The 18,721-nt window shown below is 44.8% G+C and overlaps 1 protein-coding gene and 1 long non-coding RNA gene across 13 annotated transcripts in view; one reads left to right on the forward strand and one right to left on the reverse strand.

Moving 5' to 3' along the window:
- ENAH (ENAH actin regulator) overlaps positions 1-18,721 on the forward strand; it is a 152,474-nt gene that overhangs the window by 64,914 nt on the left and 68,839 nt on the right. For 2 of the 11 annotated variants that reach the window (XR_014524287.1, XM_083496060.1), the window contains exon 1: positions 16,592-17,013. The exons of 4 other annotated variants lie outside the window; for them this stretch is intronic. Coding sequence is in view for 3 of the 7 variants with exons in the window: in XM_083496060.1 (XP_083352186.1) it covers positions 17,009-17,013 (5 nt within the window). In the remaining 4 variants the exon portion in view is untranslated. Of the gene's footprint in view, positions 1-16,584; positions 17,019-18,721 lie in introns of those variants that run through there. 5 more of the 11 variants (XR_014524289.1, XM_083496065.1, XM_083496058.1 and 2 more) reach the window with 4 other exon arrangements.
- On the reverse strand, positions 1,105-16,481 carry LOC310703693. 2 transcript variants are annotated; one of them, XR_014524316.1, is made up of 3 exons: positions 15,508-16,480; positions 13,297-13,529; positions 1,105-1,826 (listed from the first exon to the last, which is right to left on the reverse strand). It is a non-coding gene; the product is annotated as an uncharacterized lncRNA (long non-coding RNA). The 2 variants fall into 2 exon arrangements; XR_014524317.1 differs by lacking the exon at positions 1,105-1,826 and adding an exon at positions 4,880-5,469 and having other exon boundaries at positions 15,508-16,481.

Consider the following 18,721-nt stretch of genomic DNA (forward strand, 5'->3'; position numbering starts at 1 on the left):
GCCACACATGACAGTCTCTCTCCCAACCCCCAATGATATGGTTCTGTTAATGGAAGGCTCTTGAAGGGGTGATTTTTGCCAAAAAAAAACCATAATCCACAGCACCCTTCACCATGCCCTATGCTGTTATGAAGGTTCTCCTGGAGCAAAAAAAAAAATTTTGGGGGGGGGATGCAGGAAGATTGGGGAACTGGTGAAAATCTAAGTGGTGTCTTTCTTCACACAATGTATAATTAAACTATGGAATTCCCTGCCATGAGGTGTAATGATGGCCACCAACATGGATGGCTTTAAAAATTCATGGAGGATAAGATTATGCATGGCTACCACCAAGCTGACAATGTTCTTCTACCTTTGCTGTTGAAGTCTGGGTGCCTTGGAAAACCAGCTGCTGGGAATCACAAATGGGGAGACTGCTGTTGCATTGGCGTCCTGCTTGTGGGCCTTTCCATAGGTATCTATTGGCTACTGTGAGAACAGGATGCTGAGCTAGATGGGTCTTTGACCTGATCCATCAGGGCTCTTGAGATTGGGGTGAATTATATATATCCAATCATTTTCTAAATGATTTTGATGGCACAAAATCAGCAAAGACCAGGGGTATAATTTTTATGAAAAAGAAAAGCTCTTGATTGCCACTTGAGCAGTGGTTGGTCAGCTGATGATGTCATCAGAATGGAGACATTGGGAGGGGATGGTTGTCTATATATAACTTCAAGTTTACTGTTGGCGCTCAAACTAAAGATCTATATCGATGACTGTGGCTTCTGAGCAGACCACGTAATTAAATACGCGGAATTGCAAAGATAGCTTTTTCCTAATCCTTGTCCATTTGGATGCCAAGCCGCATCTCCGGTATAAATGAGAAGTGAGGTACAGTACTTCCAACAAAGTTGAGAGAAGTCAACTGAGCAGCAATATAAGTGATGAAATTGCATCCTTTAATGCATGTATATACAAACTGGTGGTAAATAGTCCCATTAAGAGGCAGGAGGCAAAACAAGGACTCTGATCTGCAAAGTGAAAGGATGAGGTCAATGATATCATAGACCTAAATTAAGATGCTGATGGAAACCATAGCAAATTTTAAAAAACCAAACCAACTGTGTGAGAAGTCTGTAATGCGTTATATCTGGCAAGATGAAGCTAATGAAAAACAAGAGGGTGAACAAATACATGAGCTAGTGTTTTCCATGTATGCTGCATGTGATAGTTATAGAAAGGTCTTGGATTACAAATGATAATTTGGAGCATAGAATATACTCCTTCATTGGTGGAGGGGCAAAGACGAACCCTTTGCTATAAATAGGTTCATAAATGCACATGAACAGATTTATTCTCCTTAATTTAGGGCCACCCTCCATTACTGATGTTCTGAAACAAGGGTTCCTTTCTGGAGAACATCGTCTATGCATGGCTCCTACTTGCTGCCCCATAAAGAGCTAGTTAACTTTTTCTTCTTTCCTCTTTCTATTACAGCCATGCTGTCGGGAAATGTTATATTTGTCTGTGTTACAGAGCAGAGAGAATACAGAAAGCTGGAGCCAACACCTAGGTTACCAGGGGAACCTGCTCATGGATTTGGTAGACAGTGCCAGAGGCTCATGGACAACTTTTCACAGGAGGGGGGTCCTGCCACCACACCTGCTGTTGGCAGTAACTCCCGATTATAATAGAGTAGACCATGTCCCATATTGCTGTATAGTCAGCAAGTCGCTCCAAGTCTCTGCTGCCAGGCTGTCTTTGTTGGAGCCTAGCCCAAGCTTTTAGAAGCAGGAATGGTGCAGCTGTGATATCCGATTGAAGTTCCGTTGCTTGGAGCAGGTCTGCATATTAAAAGAAAATAACATGGGATCAGGGACAGAGACACTAGTCGGCTGGATGTGAGTTCAAAGGGGAATTAAGGCTGGAAAGCAGGACTATTTGGGTGCGCTAGAAACTGGATCGCTCGGCTGAAAACCAGTGTGGTGCAGTGGTACTTGAACCAGAATCAAGACCACCACTGAGACCACAGGTGAGCTGCACCTAGACTACCCCCATTATGCTGGGATGGGCGACTGGGATTTATAAGCCACTTCAAACCATTGTTTCCAAAGCAGTATACAACAGGAAAGTAAAAAACAACAACAACCCAGATCTAAACAACAGATCCTAAAAACACAAAGTTGCATAAGTTATGTATAGTAAACAAGATAAAATGGTTAGGGAAAACCCTCTTTAAAAGTAAGTTTCCAGTAGCTGCCTGAAAACAAACAAAAAAGATAGACGCTTGTCTAAGTTGTGTTCAATCTTTTTTATATTAAAGGAAAACTCAGTAAGGCAACATTTTGCAACATTTCCCTCTGCGATTGGAATGCTTCGGTTACATTTGTGTTTGAAACATCTTGGTTGCATTTTTTCCACATTACATAAGCCACATCTTCAAAGAAAAGCCCAGTGTCTGAGACAGGTTTCATCTGCAGTCAGAAAGCTGGCATGGCCCTCCAGGAAAAAGACAAGAGACTGAAGAAATATACTGAGTGAGAAACAGGACCATGGCACTGTAACGGTAGCCGATCACATTCCTAACTTGACAATGCCTTATTAGGAATGTATGTATTCTGTAAGTGAAAATAATATGTCAAACTGAAATACAATATGCCTCCTATACATAACCATATGCAAAGTAAGTTCCGAGGCTGTCAACTAGTTTTCCTGGAGCAAAGTCTTTGAAGTCAAGAAAATACTCTGATTTGTGGATGCATAGCCTGAATGCCTTTCCTGAAAGGTAACCGTGGCTGCAAACCTTTGGATAAGCACAAAATTAAAGAATTTGAATGAGGAAGAGCATCTTTGCATGAGGCTTTTAGTGATGTGTTACTAGAATTAGGTGCGTTGCACGTGTACTTTTTACTTTTTAACATATAAAACAAGTAAGCTTGTGTCATGATAGTGCATACACAAATCTGTCCTAAGGCTCAGAGCAATCCTGTACTCTTAATTACACCTGGGTGGAGGTAGGGGAGATACTTGTAGAGTAGCTGCTGCATCCTATATGCGATTGGCCCAAGAATGGAAGGAGGAAATGCACAACAGAACAGAAAGAGTAAAAATGACCGACATGCCTACATCCCTGGCAACCAATCAGAGACTGTGCTGGTGACAGTGCCCATATGCTTCCCATACATGGAGGGAACCAATAAACTCACAACAACAGGGCCACTCCCACTGCATCACCACCCCCACAATCACAGCACCCACAGTCCATCAGGCCCAGTGGCACAGCCAGCAGTGAGGCCACTTATTGGAAGTCTCCAGCAAAACAATAGGCATGAATTTGAATCCCCTTATGCAACCCCCTGCCATTATTTTACAGAAAGAGGAGGAAGGAGAATCCATGCAACACACCACGCCCATAGCTACCTTGGCAGGTCACTTGCAGAGAGCACACATAGCTCAGTGTCTGGGACCGATGGTCAAGCAGACCCATCCATGGTATTAAATGATTCAGTTACCAAGGAGCTAAGGGCATGGGGCAGGACATGGAACAAAGGTAACTGTAGGCCCATATTGATCAGTAGTTCACTCCATAGGATACGGAACATATTTTTCAAAGCAGCGGTGAGACTTAACACTCCACTGATGTCTTGGGGCTTTTGCCAAATCCTGAAGCTCCTCAACTGACAGGTCTCAAGTCTAGAGTTATTCTGTAAGATTCCTTAGTCTTACAGCACAATCCTATTTTTATAAATAAGATCTATGCAATGTAAATGAGCAGAACTGAGGGTTAAAAGTCATTTGTTGCTCATAATTTTTGATGTAAATGCTGGCATAATTCTGTGCAGCACAAAGTGTAAAAGTACTTTGTTCAGAAGTATAAGCTCAATGGGCCTTGGAGTTTTCATGTGTGTTTGTGTTTTTAGTCTTATACTTTAAGAATCCATTGACGTCAACAAGATGTCCTTAAGAATGGAATGCCTGGAAGATATTTTAAGAGAATGAACACCATCATTGTCAAAGTACAGACAGTGTTGCACATGAACTGCAATGTAATGACACAACAGGAGTTATTTTTAGGATTGTCACCATTGGTCAAGGCAGTTCAGGACATGTTACTAAGGACCTTGTTCAGAGAAGGACAGCTGAGTCAGATATCAGTAGCAGAGAGCAATAATCCCAGAATGCCTTGACATGATTGTGGGTGTTTGCAATATCAATGATATCCATTGATTGATTGATTGATTGATTGAATGCCCCTTAGCCCTCAAAGACGACACCCAGGTGCTAGTTTACAACATTACAAATTCCATTTTAAAAGGTTATAAAAACAGAAAGCATTAGGAAGAGAAACAAAACAAATCCACAAGCAGGGAGAAATTCAATCAGAAGCCTGGTGGAAGAAAAAATTTGCCCACCTAAATATAATCAATTAGGAGAGCAATTAAACTCTCTTGGAAGGGAGATCCTCAACCCAGGAGATACAACAAGAAAGCCCTGTTGAACCCATGTTTTCTATCAATAAACATTTTCAACTGTGTTTGTTTTGGAGGGGAAACATGGATGTCAGAGGGCATGAATGATTCTCCCTTCTAGATGTTTGCTTGAAAACATCAGGGGAGAAATTCAACGTAGCATGAAGGTGATCATTCTGCCACACCAAGCATTTTGGCCTGTCAGACAGAGAGATTTCTCTCTCTCTCTCTCTCTCTCTCTCTCTCCCTCCCCCCCCCAGTTCTAGGGGTTCTCCTGACCCACTCGAACCTATTTTGGGGGCCGTGAGGTGGGGAGATAGGAACCTTACTGCACAATCAAAAGTCCTTGAGCAGGGCTCCCAACTGGTGGAACGCTTTAAGTGAATCAGACCCTGTACATATATTTTTGAAGCATTAGTTATTTTAAAACATTTCTTTAATTCCTTTTGTATGTGCTCGGTGTTTCAGTCAAGTCAGGAGTGGGGCATAGCTCAGTAGTAGAGCACATGCTTTCCATGCAGATGGTCTCATGTTCAGACCCTGGTATCTCCAGGTCTAGAAAATACCATCTGAAACCCTGGAGACTTTCTGGCAATCAGTGTAGACCAGCCTTCTCTAGCTTGATGCCTTTCAGAAGTTTGGGACTGCAACTCCCATCATCCCTGACCACTGACCATGGTGGATGAGGTTGATGAGACTTGGAGTCCAATATCACTCTCAAGGAATACAGAGAGATAAATCACAAGCTAAACAACTCTGTGGTTTACAAAAACTCATTATCAATAATGTACAGCATTTCAACACCTTCTATTACATGTAATCTTAAACAAATATACCATGCCAAAATAATAATGGCATGTGCAACTCAGTATCTCAAAGCCAAGCAATCCAAATATTCCTGAAATAAGTCCATGAGAGAAACTCTCTATGTGTATAGTTGTGCTGGTGTGGCCCCAATGGAACTTTGACATCAGGATACCCAGATTTCAATCTCTGTTTCATGAATCTTCTGGTTGACCTGAAAAGGAACTAATGGCAATTAAATGTTCTACCAAATAGATCAGCTCCAACTTTAGAAGTCCTTGTTTTGGAAAGTCAAAATTTCAAGGCCACAAGGAGCAACCGTCCCGGTTTCTGATTTGATCCTGGAATGTCCCACTTTTCCTTAGTTCCTATTTTCATTGAAGAAGAAGGAAGAGTTTGGATTTGATATCCCGCTTTATCACTACCCTAAGGAGTCTCAAAGCGGCTAACAATCTCCTTTTCCCTTCCTCCCCCACAACAAACACTCTGTGAGGTGAGTGGGCCTAAGAGACTTCAGAGAAGTGTGACTAGCCCAAGGTCACCCAGCGGCTGCATGTGGAGGAGCTGGGAATCAAACCCGGTTCACCAGATTACGAGTCTACCGCTCTTAACCACTACACCACACTGGCTCTCAACATTGGAGAAATGTTGGGGAGTATGGAGTCAAGGAGATAACTATACAACCTTCAGAAGATATTTGAAGGCAGCTCTGTATAGGGAAGTATTTTAATGTTTGATGTTTTATTATGTTTTTATATATGTTGGAAGCCACTCAGAGCGGCTGGGACAACCCAGTCAGATAGGCGGGGTATAAGTAATAAAATTATTATCATTACAGTGGTGCCCCGCAAGACGAATGCCTCGCAAGACGAAAAACTCGCTAGACGAAAGGGTTTTGCGGTTTTTGAGCTGCTTCGTAAGACGAATTTCCCTATGGGCTTGCTTCGCAAGACGAAAACGTCTTGCATTTTTTGCATGTTTGTTTCCTTTTTCTTAACACCGTTAATACAGTTGCGACTTGACTTCGAGGAGCAACTCATAGAACGCGGTGTGGTAGCCTTTTTTGAGGTTTTTGGCGATTTTGGAAGCTTTTCCAAAACTTTTCCGACAGCGTGCTTCGCAAGACGAAAAATTCACTAGACAAAAATCTCGCGGAACGAATTAATTTCATCTTGCGAGGCACCACTGTACTCTTATTATTCTTATTATTTTATGGACACCCCTATTTTCATTGGAGAAATGTTGGCAGGGGAAGTATGCAACAGTGGTGCATTTTAACCAAGCACTCACCAGTGCCAGTAGTACAGTGGTGCCCCACAAGACGAATGCCTCGCAAGACGAAAAACTCGCTAGACGAAAGGGTTTTCCGTTTTTTGAGTTGCTTCGCAAGACGAATTTCCCTATGGGCTTGCTTCGCAAGACGAAACGTCTTGCGAGTTCTTGCAAGTTTGTTTCCTTTTTCTTAAAGCCGCTAAGCCGTTAATAGCCGCTAAGCTGCTAATAGCTGTGCTTTGCAAGACGAAAAAACCGCAAGATGAGGAGACTCGCGAAACGGATTAATTTCGTCTTGCGAGGCACCACTGTAGTGACAATCTGGCAGCCATGAATGGCATACTTAAAGTGGCAATAAAAAGCTGGATCTTCCAAAGGAATATTAGAGAAATAGCAGATTGTGCAGAGTGAGCCTGCCTCCTACATAAAAATAACGTCTGGAGCTATGAATACATGGGGCACATTTTATATTTATATGGGGAAATATAGCAATCCACAGCAAAGTCAGGGTAAGTAGAGGAGATTTGACAAAGCCATCAAGGTAGAATAATCAGCTGAAAAGCAGCAGAGCCCTGAAAAGTGATACAATTTGTTAAACCCTGATACATCACACTCATCTGAAAGTAAAGACCCTGGAACTTACAAACCAAAGAATTACAACATAATATAGTAATAATAATAGTACCGGTAATTTATTATTTATACCCCGCCCATCTGGCTGAGTTTCCCCAGCCACTCTAGGCGGCTCCCAATCGAGTGTTGAAAACAATACAGCATTAAATATTAAAAACTTCCGTAAACAGGGCTGCCTTCAGATGTCTTTTTAAAAGAGGATAGCTGCTTATTTCCTTGACATCTGATGGGAGGGCGTTCCACAGGGTGGGCGCCACTACCGAGAAGGCCCTCTGTCTGGTTCCCTGTAACCTCACTTCTCACAATGAGGGAACTGCCAAAAGGTTCTTCTTCAGGTATATACCTGAAGGAAACGCTCCTTCAGGTATATAGGACCAAGGCCATTTAGGGCTTTAAAGGTCAGCACCAACACTTTGAATTGTGCTCTGAAACGTACTGGGAGGAGCCAATGCAGATCTCTCAGGACCAGTGTTATATGGTCCCGGCGGCCACTCCCAGTCACCAGTCTAGCTGCCGCATTCTGGATTAATTGCAGTTTCCGGGTCGCCTTCAAAGGTAGCCCCACATAGAGCACATTGCAGTAGTCCAAGCGGGAGATAACTAGAGCGTGCACCACTCTGGCGAGACAGATTGCGGGCAGGTAGGGTCTCAGTCTGCGTACCAGATGGAGCTAGTAGACAGCTGCCCTGGACACAGAATTAACCTTCATCTCCATGGACAGCTGTGAGTCCAAAATGACTCCCAGGCCGTGCACCTGGTCCTTCAGGGGCACAGTTACCCCATTCAGGACCAGGGAGTCCCCTACACCCGCCCGCCCCATCCCCCAGAAACAGTACTTCGGTCTTGTCAGGATTCAACCTTAATCTGTTAGCCGCCATCCATCCTCCACCCGCCTCCTGGCACTCACACAGGACATTCACCGCCTTCACTGGTTCTGATATGAAAGAGAGGTAGAGCTGGGTGTCATCTGCATACTGATGAACAGCCAGCCCAACCCCCCTGATGATCTATGCAAATGTTATACACCTTTCCTCCTTGCACACCAACAGGAAGGCTCTGCCATATCAAGAAATATTTAAAATGATGGCAGCCTGCTTATGTTTTTACAGTGGTCTCCCTACAGTGGTATTTATGGCTTGGGGGTAGGTGGGAAATGGTCACCGGTGTAACTCTTTAGTTTCATGTTTTGACTTTTTCCCATGTCCGCCCCCACCCCCAGCATACCAAATGGAGGCTTATCAGTATATAGAACATAATATATTTCTGTTTATCTTAAAGTAGCTGCTGGAGACTCAGTTTTGCATCATCAGTATAAAGATAATCACATATAGAGTTTTGGAACATACTATCAGCTCTTTATGGACACAGAGGGAGCATATGATTCATGCCTCAGTGCAACCAAGGGATTTGATCCAAATCCCTCTGAGTCACTCAGGTCCTTTATCCTTCAGGCATATTACTCTTCTTCCACCTTTAAAGTGCTGTTTTGGGGGGTGGACAATGAGTATGCACAAATGAATCTGGCTGAAATAAACACAGAACATTGCATATGAGTAAGGCTTACTCATTTTGTAGGGGAAGGTCCATGGGTCAGTGGTGGTATCTGCTCTGCATGTATATGGAAAGTCCCACATTCAGTCTCTGGTATCTCTAGTTAGAGGTGGCTGCGAGCCTTCCCTGAAATTCTGGAGAGTTACTGCAAGTCAGCGTAGACAATATCAAGCTAGATTGACCAATGATCTGAATCAGTATAAGGCAGCTTCCAATATTTCTAGGTTCTAAACTATGCTTTTCCTCTAAACCTGTAGATTTCGCTGTTCCCAAATAGTACAGTGGGGTTTTGGGAAGGCGTGGCATAGATGCAGTACAGATACTACTGTAGCTTGCTGTCTTCCACAAATAACTCCTTAAAAGGTTTGCCTCCTGCTCCTTTTCCCTCTCTGGGTAACAGTAAACCAGTCTACCCTTGCCCCACCAATAATAATAATAATAATAATAATAATAATAATAATAATAATAATACCCCGCCCATCTGCCTGGGTTTCCCCAGCCACTCTGGGCGGCTTATAGCACATAAAAAATTGTAAAACATTAGACATTAAATTTTTTCCAAACAGGGCTGCTTTCAGACGTCTTCTAAAAGTCAGATAGTGGTTTATTTCCTTGACATCTGATGAGAGGGCGTTCCAAATGGTGAACACCACTACCGAGAAGGTCCTTTGCTTGGTTTCCTGTAACCTCACTTCTTGCAGGTGAGGGAACTCCCAGAGGCCCTTGGAGCTGGACCTCAGTGAACGATGGGGGTGGAGACTCCCCCTATCCTTCAAGTTGGTGGAAAGGAACCCCCTCCTTTTATCCAAAGAGCCCCCCAGAGAAGTCCCATATAAGTGTTGCCTCTGCTTGTGAACTGAGCCTTATTCTTCCTTCCTGGTTCTAGTATAACTTTACTTATAATATTGTGGGTGAGAGAGTATGGATAGTGATCTAAATATTTTAAGAAGATAAAGCATTTGATCCAGAATCAGGCTGCAACGAACTCTTTGGGACTTAATTCTGAGTAGCACGCATAAGTTTGTGCTATATGTTAGTTGAACTTTATGACTGAATTGTCCCAGTGATTTCAATGGGACAAAAAAAATAGGGGGGGGGGGAATGACCAACTGTGCAATCCTAAACACATATTCTCAGAAGCTAATACCCATTGATAAGTGGGATTAGGGTTGCTGCCTAATTTAGGATTTCAGCCTAAGAAACACTTGCCCTGACCTGAGGTGTGTCCCTCACCTAGCTCAGTAGTACTTAGTCAACATGTATAGGAGTGCACTGTCAGTCTGTATCCAGCCCAATAAGTTTATGCTATCTTATTGTTCATTACCAATTGCAACAAGAAAATAAATAACCCAGGAATAATATGGAATAGTCATATATTAGAGTAGTTCAAGAACGTTCGCATCCTGTCTACACAGAACCCCTCTCAATAGAATTTATTTGCAGAATTTACAAAGGGAAGACATTTTGTCCCAGCTATATCTGTGGTCTGGAGTCCTTTCTTTGAGGGGTCCTCCAGATATCTTTGTTGCTGCACACTGATGATGATTTGTACTTAGGATGCTATGAGGCAGTGGCAAAATTAGACTTTATTTCACCCAGGTCAAAGACCCAGTTTGGCACCCCCCCACACACATTGGGAACCTCAATGGCACCCCTCTGGAGGCTTCACCCAGAGTAAAAAAAACTGGCTAGCCCTTCTGTAGCTACAGCACTGTATAAGAGCAGTCACACATGATCTCATTTTTCAGTTTGTACATTCCCTACAAAGGTTTTGGGGTGGTCAAACAGCTTTGCTTCCAAGCAGTACATATCCCTTAACCTCCTGGTGAAATCTCATAACTTTTTATACCATAAAGGTTCTGGTTTATTTTTGTTCAGCTTTTGCTGGATCCCTCAGTGGCCTTTGATACCATCGACCACAACATCCTTCTGGACCGTCTAGAGCAGGGGTCAGCAAACTTTTTCAGCAGGGGGTCAGTCCACTGTCCCTCAGACCTTGAGGGGGGCCGGACTATATTTTGAAAAAGAAAATGAATGAATTCCTATGCCCCACAAATAACCCAGAGATGCATTTTAAATAAAAGCACACATCCTACTCATGTAAAAACATGCTGATTCCTGGACCGTCTGCAGGCCAGATTTAGAAGGCAATTTGGCCGGATGCAGCCCCAGGGCCTTAGTTTGCCTACCCATGGTCTAGAGAGGGGCTGGGAGCTAGGGGCACTGTTATACAGTGGTTCCACTCCTTCCTCCTGGGCCATGTTCAGAAAGTGGGGGGGGCATGAATGTTCGGACCCTGGGCTCTCACTTGTGGGGTGCCTCAGGCTTCCGTCCTCTCCCCCATGCTTTTTAACATCTATATGAAGCTGCTGGGAGAGATCATCAGGGGGTTTGAGCTGGGTGTTCATCAGTATACGGATGATACCCAGCTCTACCTCTCTTTTCAATCAGAACCAGTGAGGGTGGTGAAGGTCCTGTGTGAGTGTCTGGAGGCGGCTGGAGGATGGATGGTGGCTAACTGAGGTTGAATCCTGACAAGACAGAAGTACTGTTTTTGGGGGACAGGAGGCGGGCAGGTGTGGAGGACTCCCTGGTCCTGAATGGGGTAACTGTGCCCCTGAAGGACCAGGTGTGCAGCCTGCGATAAATTTTGGATTGACAGCTGTCCATTGAGGCGCAGGTCAGTTCTGTGTCCAGGGCAGCTGTCTACCAGCTCCATCTGATACGCAGACTGAGACCCTACCTGCCTGCAAACTGTCTCGCCAAAGTGGTGCATGCTCTAGTTATCCCCCACTTGGACTACTGCAATGCGCTGTACATGGGGTTACCTTTGAAGATGACCCGGAAACTACAACTAATTCAAAATGTGGCCACTAGACTGGTGACTGGGAGTGGCCACTGAGACCATATAACACCGGTTCTGAAAGACCTGCATTGGCTCCCAGTATGTTTCTGAGCACAATTCAAAGTGTTGGTGCTGATCTTTAAAGCCCTAAACGGCCTCGGTCCAGTATACCTGAAGGAGCGTCTCCACCCCAATCGTTCACCCCGGACACTGAGGTCTAGCGCTGAGGGCCTTCTGGCGGTTCTCTCACTGCGAGAAGCGACTCAATGTGGTGCCTTCCATAGTTCCAGTTACAGATAGGTAGCCGTGTTGGTCTGCCATAGTCAAAATAAAAAAGTTCCTTCCAGTAGCACCTTAAAGACCAACTAAGTTAGTTCTTGGTATGAGCTTTCGTGTGCATGCACACTTCTTCAGATACTTCAGATACTTCAGATACTTCAGGTATCTGAAGAAGTGTGCATGCACACGAAAGCTCATACCAAGAACTAACTTAGTTGGTCTTTAAGGTGCTACTGGAAGGAACTTTTTTATTGCGAGAAGCGAGGTTACAGGGAACCAGGCAGAGGGCCTTCTCGGTAGCGGCGCCCGCCCTGTGGAATGCCCTCCCATCAGATGTCAAGGAAATAAACAACTATCTGACTTTCAGAAGACATCTGAAGGCAGCCCTGTTTAGGGAAGTTTTTAATGTTTGAAGTTTTATTCTGTTTTCAGTGTCCTGTTGGAAGCTGTTCTTGTTGTTGTTGTTGTTGCTGCTGCTACTGAGCTATAGCCATTCCAGACAGCAATGATGCGTAGCACTGGAGAAGCATCACATAACAAACAAAAGCTGAATAAACCCATCATTAGTGCACTATCATTGTGTCAAGAATATGCTGAAGAATACATCCATAATAAAATATCGGTCTGGAAGGGCCCTGATATAACTGTTATTAGCCATCTGTAATTGCAATGCCCTGTAAGTTCATTAACCATTCTTTTTTTATTGTCCAGAACAAAAATGTTTAACATCAACTCTATTAAACTTAATTTAATTTTAAAAGTATGGGATCCAAAGGATAATTATAACAAACTGTCGAAACAAAATTTAAAAATTCCTTCCAGTAGCACCTTAGAGACCAACTAAGTTTGTTATTGGTATGAGCTTTCAAAGAAGTGTGCATGCACATGAAAGCTCATACCAATAACAAATTTAGTTGGTCTCTAAGGTGCTACTGGAAGGATTTTGTTTGTTTGTTTCGACTACGGCAGACCAACATGGCTACCTACCTGTAACCATAACAAACTGTGTTATTTATAGTACTGCTTTTGATCATTTAGGAGGATTAATTTACTTTGGGGCATTTCCATCACCTGTGGAGGGTGTCTCCCTTTGGCTCATAACTGTTCAATTGTTTAGTTAATTCTTATTTAAGCTCCTGATATGGGGAAGTGAATCCTTTAATACTTTCATTTGTTCAGCTTAGATAGCCGGGGTATGATAAAGCGAGCAATAATAATAATAAAGCACAATTTTCACTGCATGCTGAGGAGCAGCCTGCATTCTTGATGATACAAACAACTGCTTTGCCGTGAAGTTGGATAAGGATTGATTTCATCAACATCTGGTCATGCATCAAGTGTCACACGAATCAACTATAATACAATCAGTTGTTGTGTGGAAGAGAAAGGAAGGAGAGAAATTGCTTGCTCTAACGACTTTATTATCTCGCAACAAGAGACAATATTTATTCACACTCTTACCTGGAAACCCTAGAGCAGCATCTAGGACTGGATTCAGTTCAATAAACTGACAGTTACCAATCTGGACAAACCAGAGGTGCTCTGTTTCAGTGAGAAGGCCATTCCCTGAACAGGGTTGCTGCCTCAGGAACAGGATATCTGAAGGACTTTCTCTTCCTGTATAAGCCAAACATTATCTGAGGAGGTTCCCCTACATGTTGGGTGGTGGAAACACGGGAGACAACACAAGAGCCCTGTTGGATCAGATTGAAGGCTTAAATAGTTCAGCATTCTGTTGTTGCAGAATATATTGTTGCAAGCAATATATTAGTGCCATATCACTCTCTCTCCTTTGTGACTGTGCAGTGGAACTCTCCTTCTTGGGAGATTAATTTGGCACCTTTGCCAAGTTTTTCACTGCCTTTTAAAGGTGCATCTATTTCAGGAAGCAAGGCTGGATCTGTCTGCCATATTATTGGTATTTTATCTGCCACACACTTGAACTTAGTTGTTTTATATTACAATCAAACCTCGGTTGTCGAACAGCTCCATTTTCAAACATTTTGGTTCCCGAATGCTGAAAACCTGGAAATAACTGCTGCGGTTGTCAAACATTTCGGAAGTTGAATGGTCTTCTAGAATGGATTACGTTCGACATCCAAGGTTTGACTGTATTTTTTTAACTGAAATATTATGGAATCAGCATTGACATTGTTTGCTCTGTTTTATAGTATAAGCTGCCTTGGGCATAAATACACTCAAAGGAAGTTAATGAATGAATGAATGAATAAATAAATAAATGCATCACTGCGGATACCTAGGTGAGAAATGTACAGAAACAATCTGTTTGATGGAGGGTAGAGAGGGATGTGTGAGTGTGCATATTTTGCTCTGCCCACTTTAGCCTTTGCCACCCGCAATCATCGACATGTAGCCCCTGGAACATTGCTCAGAAAACAATGCGGCCCTCAGGCTCAAAAGGGTTCCCCACTCCCATCTCATGGGTATGTTTACACACAGTGGGTGCTTCCAGGTTTTTTCTATTTTCAAGATCAATTCAATCACACACTGGCAAATTCCACTTGTGCAATTATAGTTGATTGGGACATTTTGTGCAACAAACCCACTTCCCCAAAAGACTGGATTCTTTGTGATAAGGAAAGAGTCAGGAAAATGCACTGGGAAGGTGTGGGATGACCCTTGCTTTGATGCAACATTGTCTAATCTCCCTGCAAACAAATAAGACTGAATGCGAATTGAAGAGCCAATGTTGTCTAATCTCCCTCAAAACAAGTCAGGATGAATGGTCAATAAATGGTGCCCAAAGATGGGGGGAGTATTTTTCCTTTCCAGGATAAACCTTGGAGCGGTTACTCTTAAATGCAACATTAGCACTTCTTCAACCTTGTTCTTACGAAGCGTTATTTTCTTTTTATTTCAGCATTTCTACAGAAGGCTAATCATATCTAAATTGGAGAAATAACTCAGCTAGAAATAACAAGGAAGTAGCCAGCAAATTCTTATCCATGGAGAATAAACATGTCATTATTTTTAAAAAAAACAAAAACAAAAAGCAATATAAGCTAACAATGCAGAAAACAAGGCAAATGTCATTGTGATGGGGTTCAGCTTCGATGATTAATTTGAGAAGCTGAAGGAACAGAAAGGCAGTACATATCATTTATTCATGGCCTAAAATTAGACTTTCGTCAAGCCTTTGACCTAACCACAATAGTCTGTTGCATTTAGAACTTATGCCAGTCCTCAAACAAGACAACCTCATACCTAACCTTATACACACACTTACTTGGGGAAATGAACAAAGTATTTTGATCATGCCTTAAGCCGTAATGGACTAGAATCCCACTTCATCAGGTTGTCACAGCCTGTATACCCTTTGCATGGTCATTTAATTCCAACCTTACACCCACCCCTTCAAATCCATATGTGTGCATATTTATCTGATGACTAATGATTTATGCATCTGATGAAGTGAGCTCAAGTCAACGAAAGCTTATGTCATGATAAAGTCTCTTAGTCTTTATGGCGCCACGAGACTATTTGTTGCTTTTTGCTGAAACAGATGGACACAGCTACTTCCCCGGAAATATTTGATTGTAAGTCCTACTGAATTTCGTTTGAGTTATTTCTGAAGAGGCACGCATGGGGCTGAGCAGGAAGCCAGAATATTTGGATACAACCAGACATACAGCCCAATCCAATTATACTTACTTGGAAATAGGGCCCTTCTGGGTTCAATGGGACCTACTCTCAAGTGTGCATTTCAAAATGTGACCTTAAGTGCACTTCCAGGATAGAACAATGGAATCAAATGAGGTTCATTTCCAGGCGAATATGCTGAGTACTGGTGTTATGCATAGCATAGGTGCAGCTAAACTTGGGTACAGCAGTGGAATTTCTTCCACGGATTTAATATGCTCTTCTTCCTGAACCATGGAAGAGAAACCAAGATTGGAATTGAAACAGGAGTCATATTCACAATTGGGACGCGTTAACTGGAAAGTGGTGCGCACTGGTGGCAATCTGCACGCTGAATACAGGAGGACCACGCCGGCCGAGACTAAAGTCCAGAAACTTTAGGTAAATGTGGATTGAATAACAAGGCGCATGAGAACCAGGCAAAGCAGAGAAGCAACCGGGGCGTTGAGCAATAAAGAATTCAAGGCAGGTCTCGCGGTAGAAAGGACTGAACAGTAACCAGCGGCTTGAACAGTAATATATGCAACGCACGTGTCCTTAGTAACCTACACGGCACGCAGCCGCTAACAAATGCAGGATGCTGTGCGGAGCAGAACATCGAAATACCGTATGCTTTAAGCACGGGAAGCCTGGAGGAGAAACCAGCAGAGGAAAATTGGCCATTCCGTGCCCATAGTCCCTTGTGACGATCTGCAAACGGCTCGTTCCAGAGAGGGCAGTCTTCTGGAGACTGCAGATTCCAGCCTTTTCGGTCGTGGGCTCGGGAAGTGCACCACCACCACCGTCGTCTGCGATGGCGCGGGAGGGGGGGTTCAGCTGCGCGCCACACAGGCACACGCGCCCAAGGTGCGCAAGGGAACCACCCGGGCGGTCAGCAGGGGTCGCCAAAGCGTATGAGCTCACCGCAGTGGCTTCCTCCGCCTCCTCCTCCGCAGTTGGTTGCTCCCACATCTCTCTACGGCGCTTCCACCAACCTCCCCCCCCCCCCGCGCCAGAACCCGCATGGAATGCACAGGGAATGCAGAGCAGCCAAGGAGGCGGGGCTTGCTCTGCTCCGCCCCCTTGGCGTCCCCCCTGCGTCCCCGCCCCCCCTATGCAAGCCGGCGTCTCGAGCGAGCCGCTCGCGCGCTGCCCCCCGCGTTCCCGACGCTCCCACCTTCTCTTGTTCTCCCCTCCTCCCGCTCCTCCTCCCCCCCCCCGCGTGCGCCATTCCTCCCTCCCCCCTCCCTTTCTTCCCTCCCTCCTTGGACTCCCCGCTGTGGTCGGGTTGGGCCAAAGCAGCCGAGCCGGAGGGCGCAGGCAAGGCAAGGCGAGCCAGTCTCAGGGTTGCCAAGGCAGGGACTGGCTGGCGCCTGCGGGGGGACCCCCCCTCCCCGCTGCTGCTGCTGCTCCTCTTCCTCCTCCCCTCCCTCCCTCCGCACTCGTCGCCTATTGAGAACGACCCAGCCGGCTCCTGAGGAGAGAAGAGCGAGGAGCGGGGGGGAAGACGCCCCCCCGGCCCCTGGGCAGCAACATGAGGTGAAGTGTGTGCGTGTGCATGCATGCATTTGTGTGTGTGTGTTTGGGGGGAGCCTTTTTGCTCTTTCCTCCTCTGCAAGGAGGGGAACCATTATGCCGAGAGGGGGGCCTTGTGGGTCCGTGTCCATGGAGGGCTTTTTTTGTTGTTGTTGCGACGGTTTGGGGTGGTGGAGGAGGAGGGGGAAGAGGTTGCAGCCGAGAACGGGGAAGCCTTGCGCGGGTGGGTTGAGGAAGGGCCCCCTCCCGAGTGGAGCGACTGAGGGCTCGAGGGGGAAACCCCGACGGGGTGGGCATGACTGGGGGGGGGGGGTCGTCTTAGTAGAGAAGCCGCGGGCGGGATATGGGAAGTGTCGGCCGCTTTGGAGGGAAGGAGCTGCGGCGAAAAAGCAGGGTTGTGTGTGTGTGGGGGGGAGGTTTCTTCTCTCACCCCCATGTTTTTCCTCTCCCCCCTTCCAAATTTTGCATTGATTTCCCGCGGTGTTGTAGTTGCATGTCCTTCTCCCTATCTCTCTCCCCCCCCCCCCGCATTGTTCTTCTCTCTAGAATGGGGGGAAGTTTGCGTGTGCGTGTTTGCCGGCAGGAGAAAAAGAAAAGGGATTGTGCTGATGGTGTGACCATTGGGATAATAATGGCTCATCTGGCGTGCAGAGCTTTTGTTGCAAGCAAGGGTTGTGGAAGAGCTTTTCGGGGTGTGTGTGGGGGGGTGTACAGAAAGGAAGGGGGAAAGGTGACACTGGTTCGTTTGGAGGGTTGAAAAACCACCTTTATTTTCTTCGGGAGGGGCAACTAGAGCTGGAGGGAAGAGGACGGGCTATTTTCGGTGCCCTTTATTCGCGGTTAAAAGCAAGGCATAGAATCACCTATCCGTTCGCCCCAGCTACAGAATTCAAGGCGTAGAAGTGAAAAAGAATCTCTCCCCCCCCCCGCTCCAATCTGAAATCGGCGTATGTTGCATTGCAGCAGCCCCTGCTGGGTTTTTCTTTGTGTAATCGATAAATAGGAGAAAATCACATACACAACACTAGCAATGACGAATATGTGTTTGGGTGGGTTTTCTGTTTTTGCTTTAAAAGGGGTTTCTTCGCATATTGTCAGTAGTGAAGTGGGTATCTCCCCTCCCCCACTCCCATGCCTAAACGGTTTTTAATTTCTGTATTTTATATTCTTTCACCACTTTGACGCAAGACTTTGAACAGGGGACTTGCTAGGCTGTTGACCAGGCTCCAGGGGGACCCTATCCTTGTAGTTTAAACTATTGGGATTGGGACTAAATTACTCCCCCCCCCCCAAAAAAAATGCTTGTCACTGTATTTGAATTTCCTTTGTGTTAAAGATTAATGACCAACAGTTGCCAAGCCCTTTAGAATGTAATACAATAAGATTCACATGATATGGCCCACCACTTCTTTTAGTGAGACAAAATGTCAAGTAACTTGACTTCACCAGGAATTTTAAGTACTTTCTTCTGAAAAAAAAGTTTAGCAGAGAACGTACATAAGCTGTGCAGTCTTGGCAGCCTGCACCCACGTTTAGTACTTCTCGTGGCTCTCACTTGGTCCGTTTATAAATCTGTGGTTTTGTTCATTCATTTCATTGTTGGGTGTCCTCCTAGTGTGTGAGCGAGGTATAAATGTATTTTACAAATCCTCTGTGAATATATTGAGGAAACCAGCTATATTTATACAACGCACAACCAGAAAATGCCATA

Source organism: Podarcis liolepis, assembly GCF_965112155.1.
Source record: "Podarcis liolepis genome assembly, chromosome: 3".
Classification (NCBI taxonomy): Eukaryota; Metazoa; Chordata; class Lepidosauria; order Squamata; family Lacertidae; genus Podarcis; species Podarcis liolepis.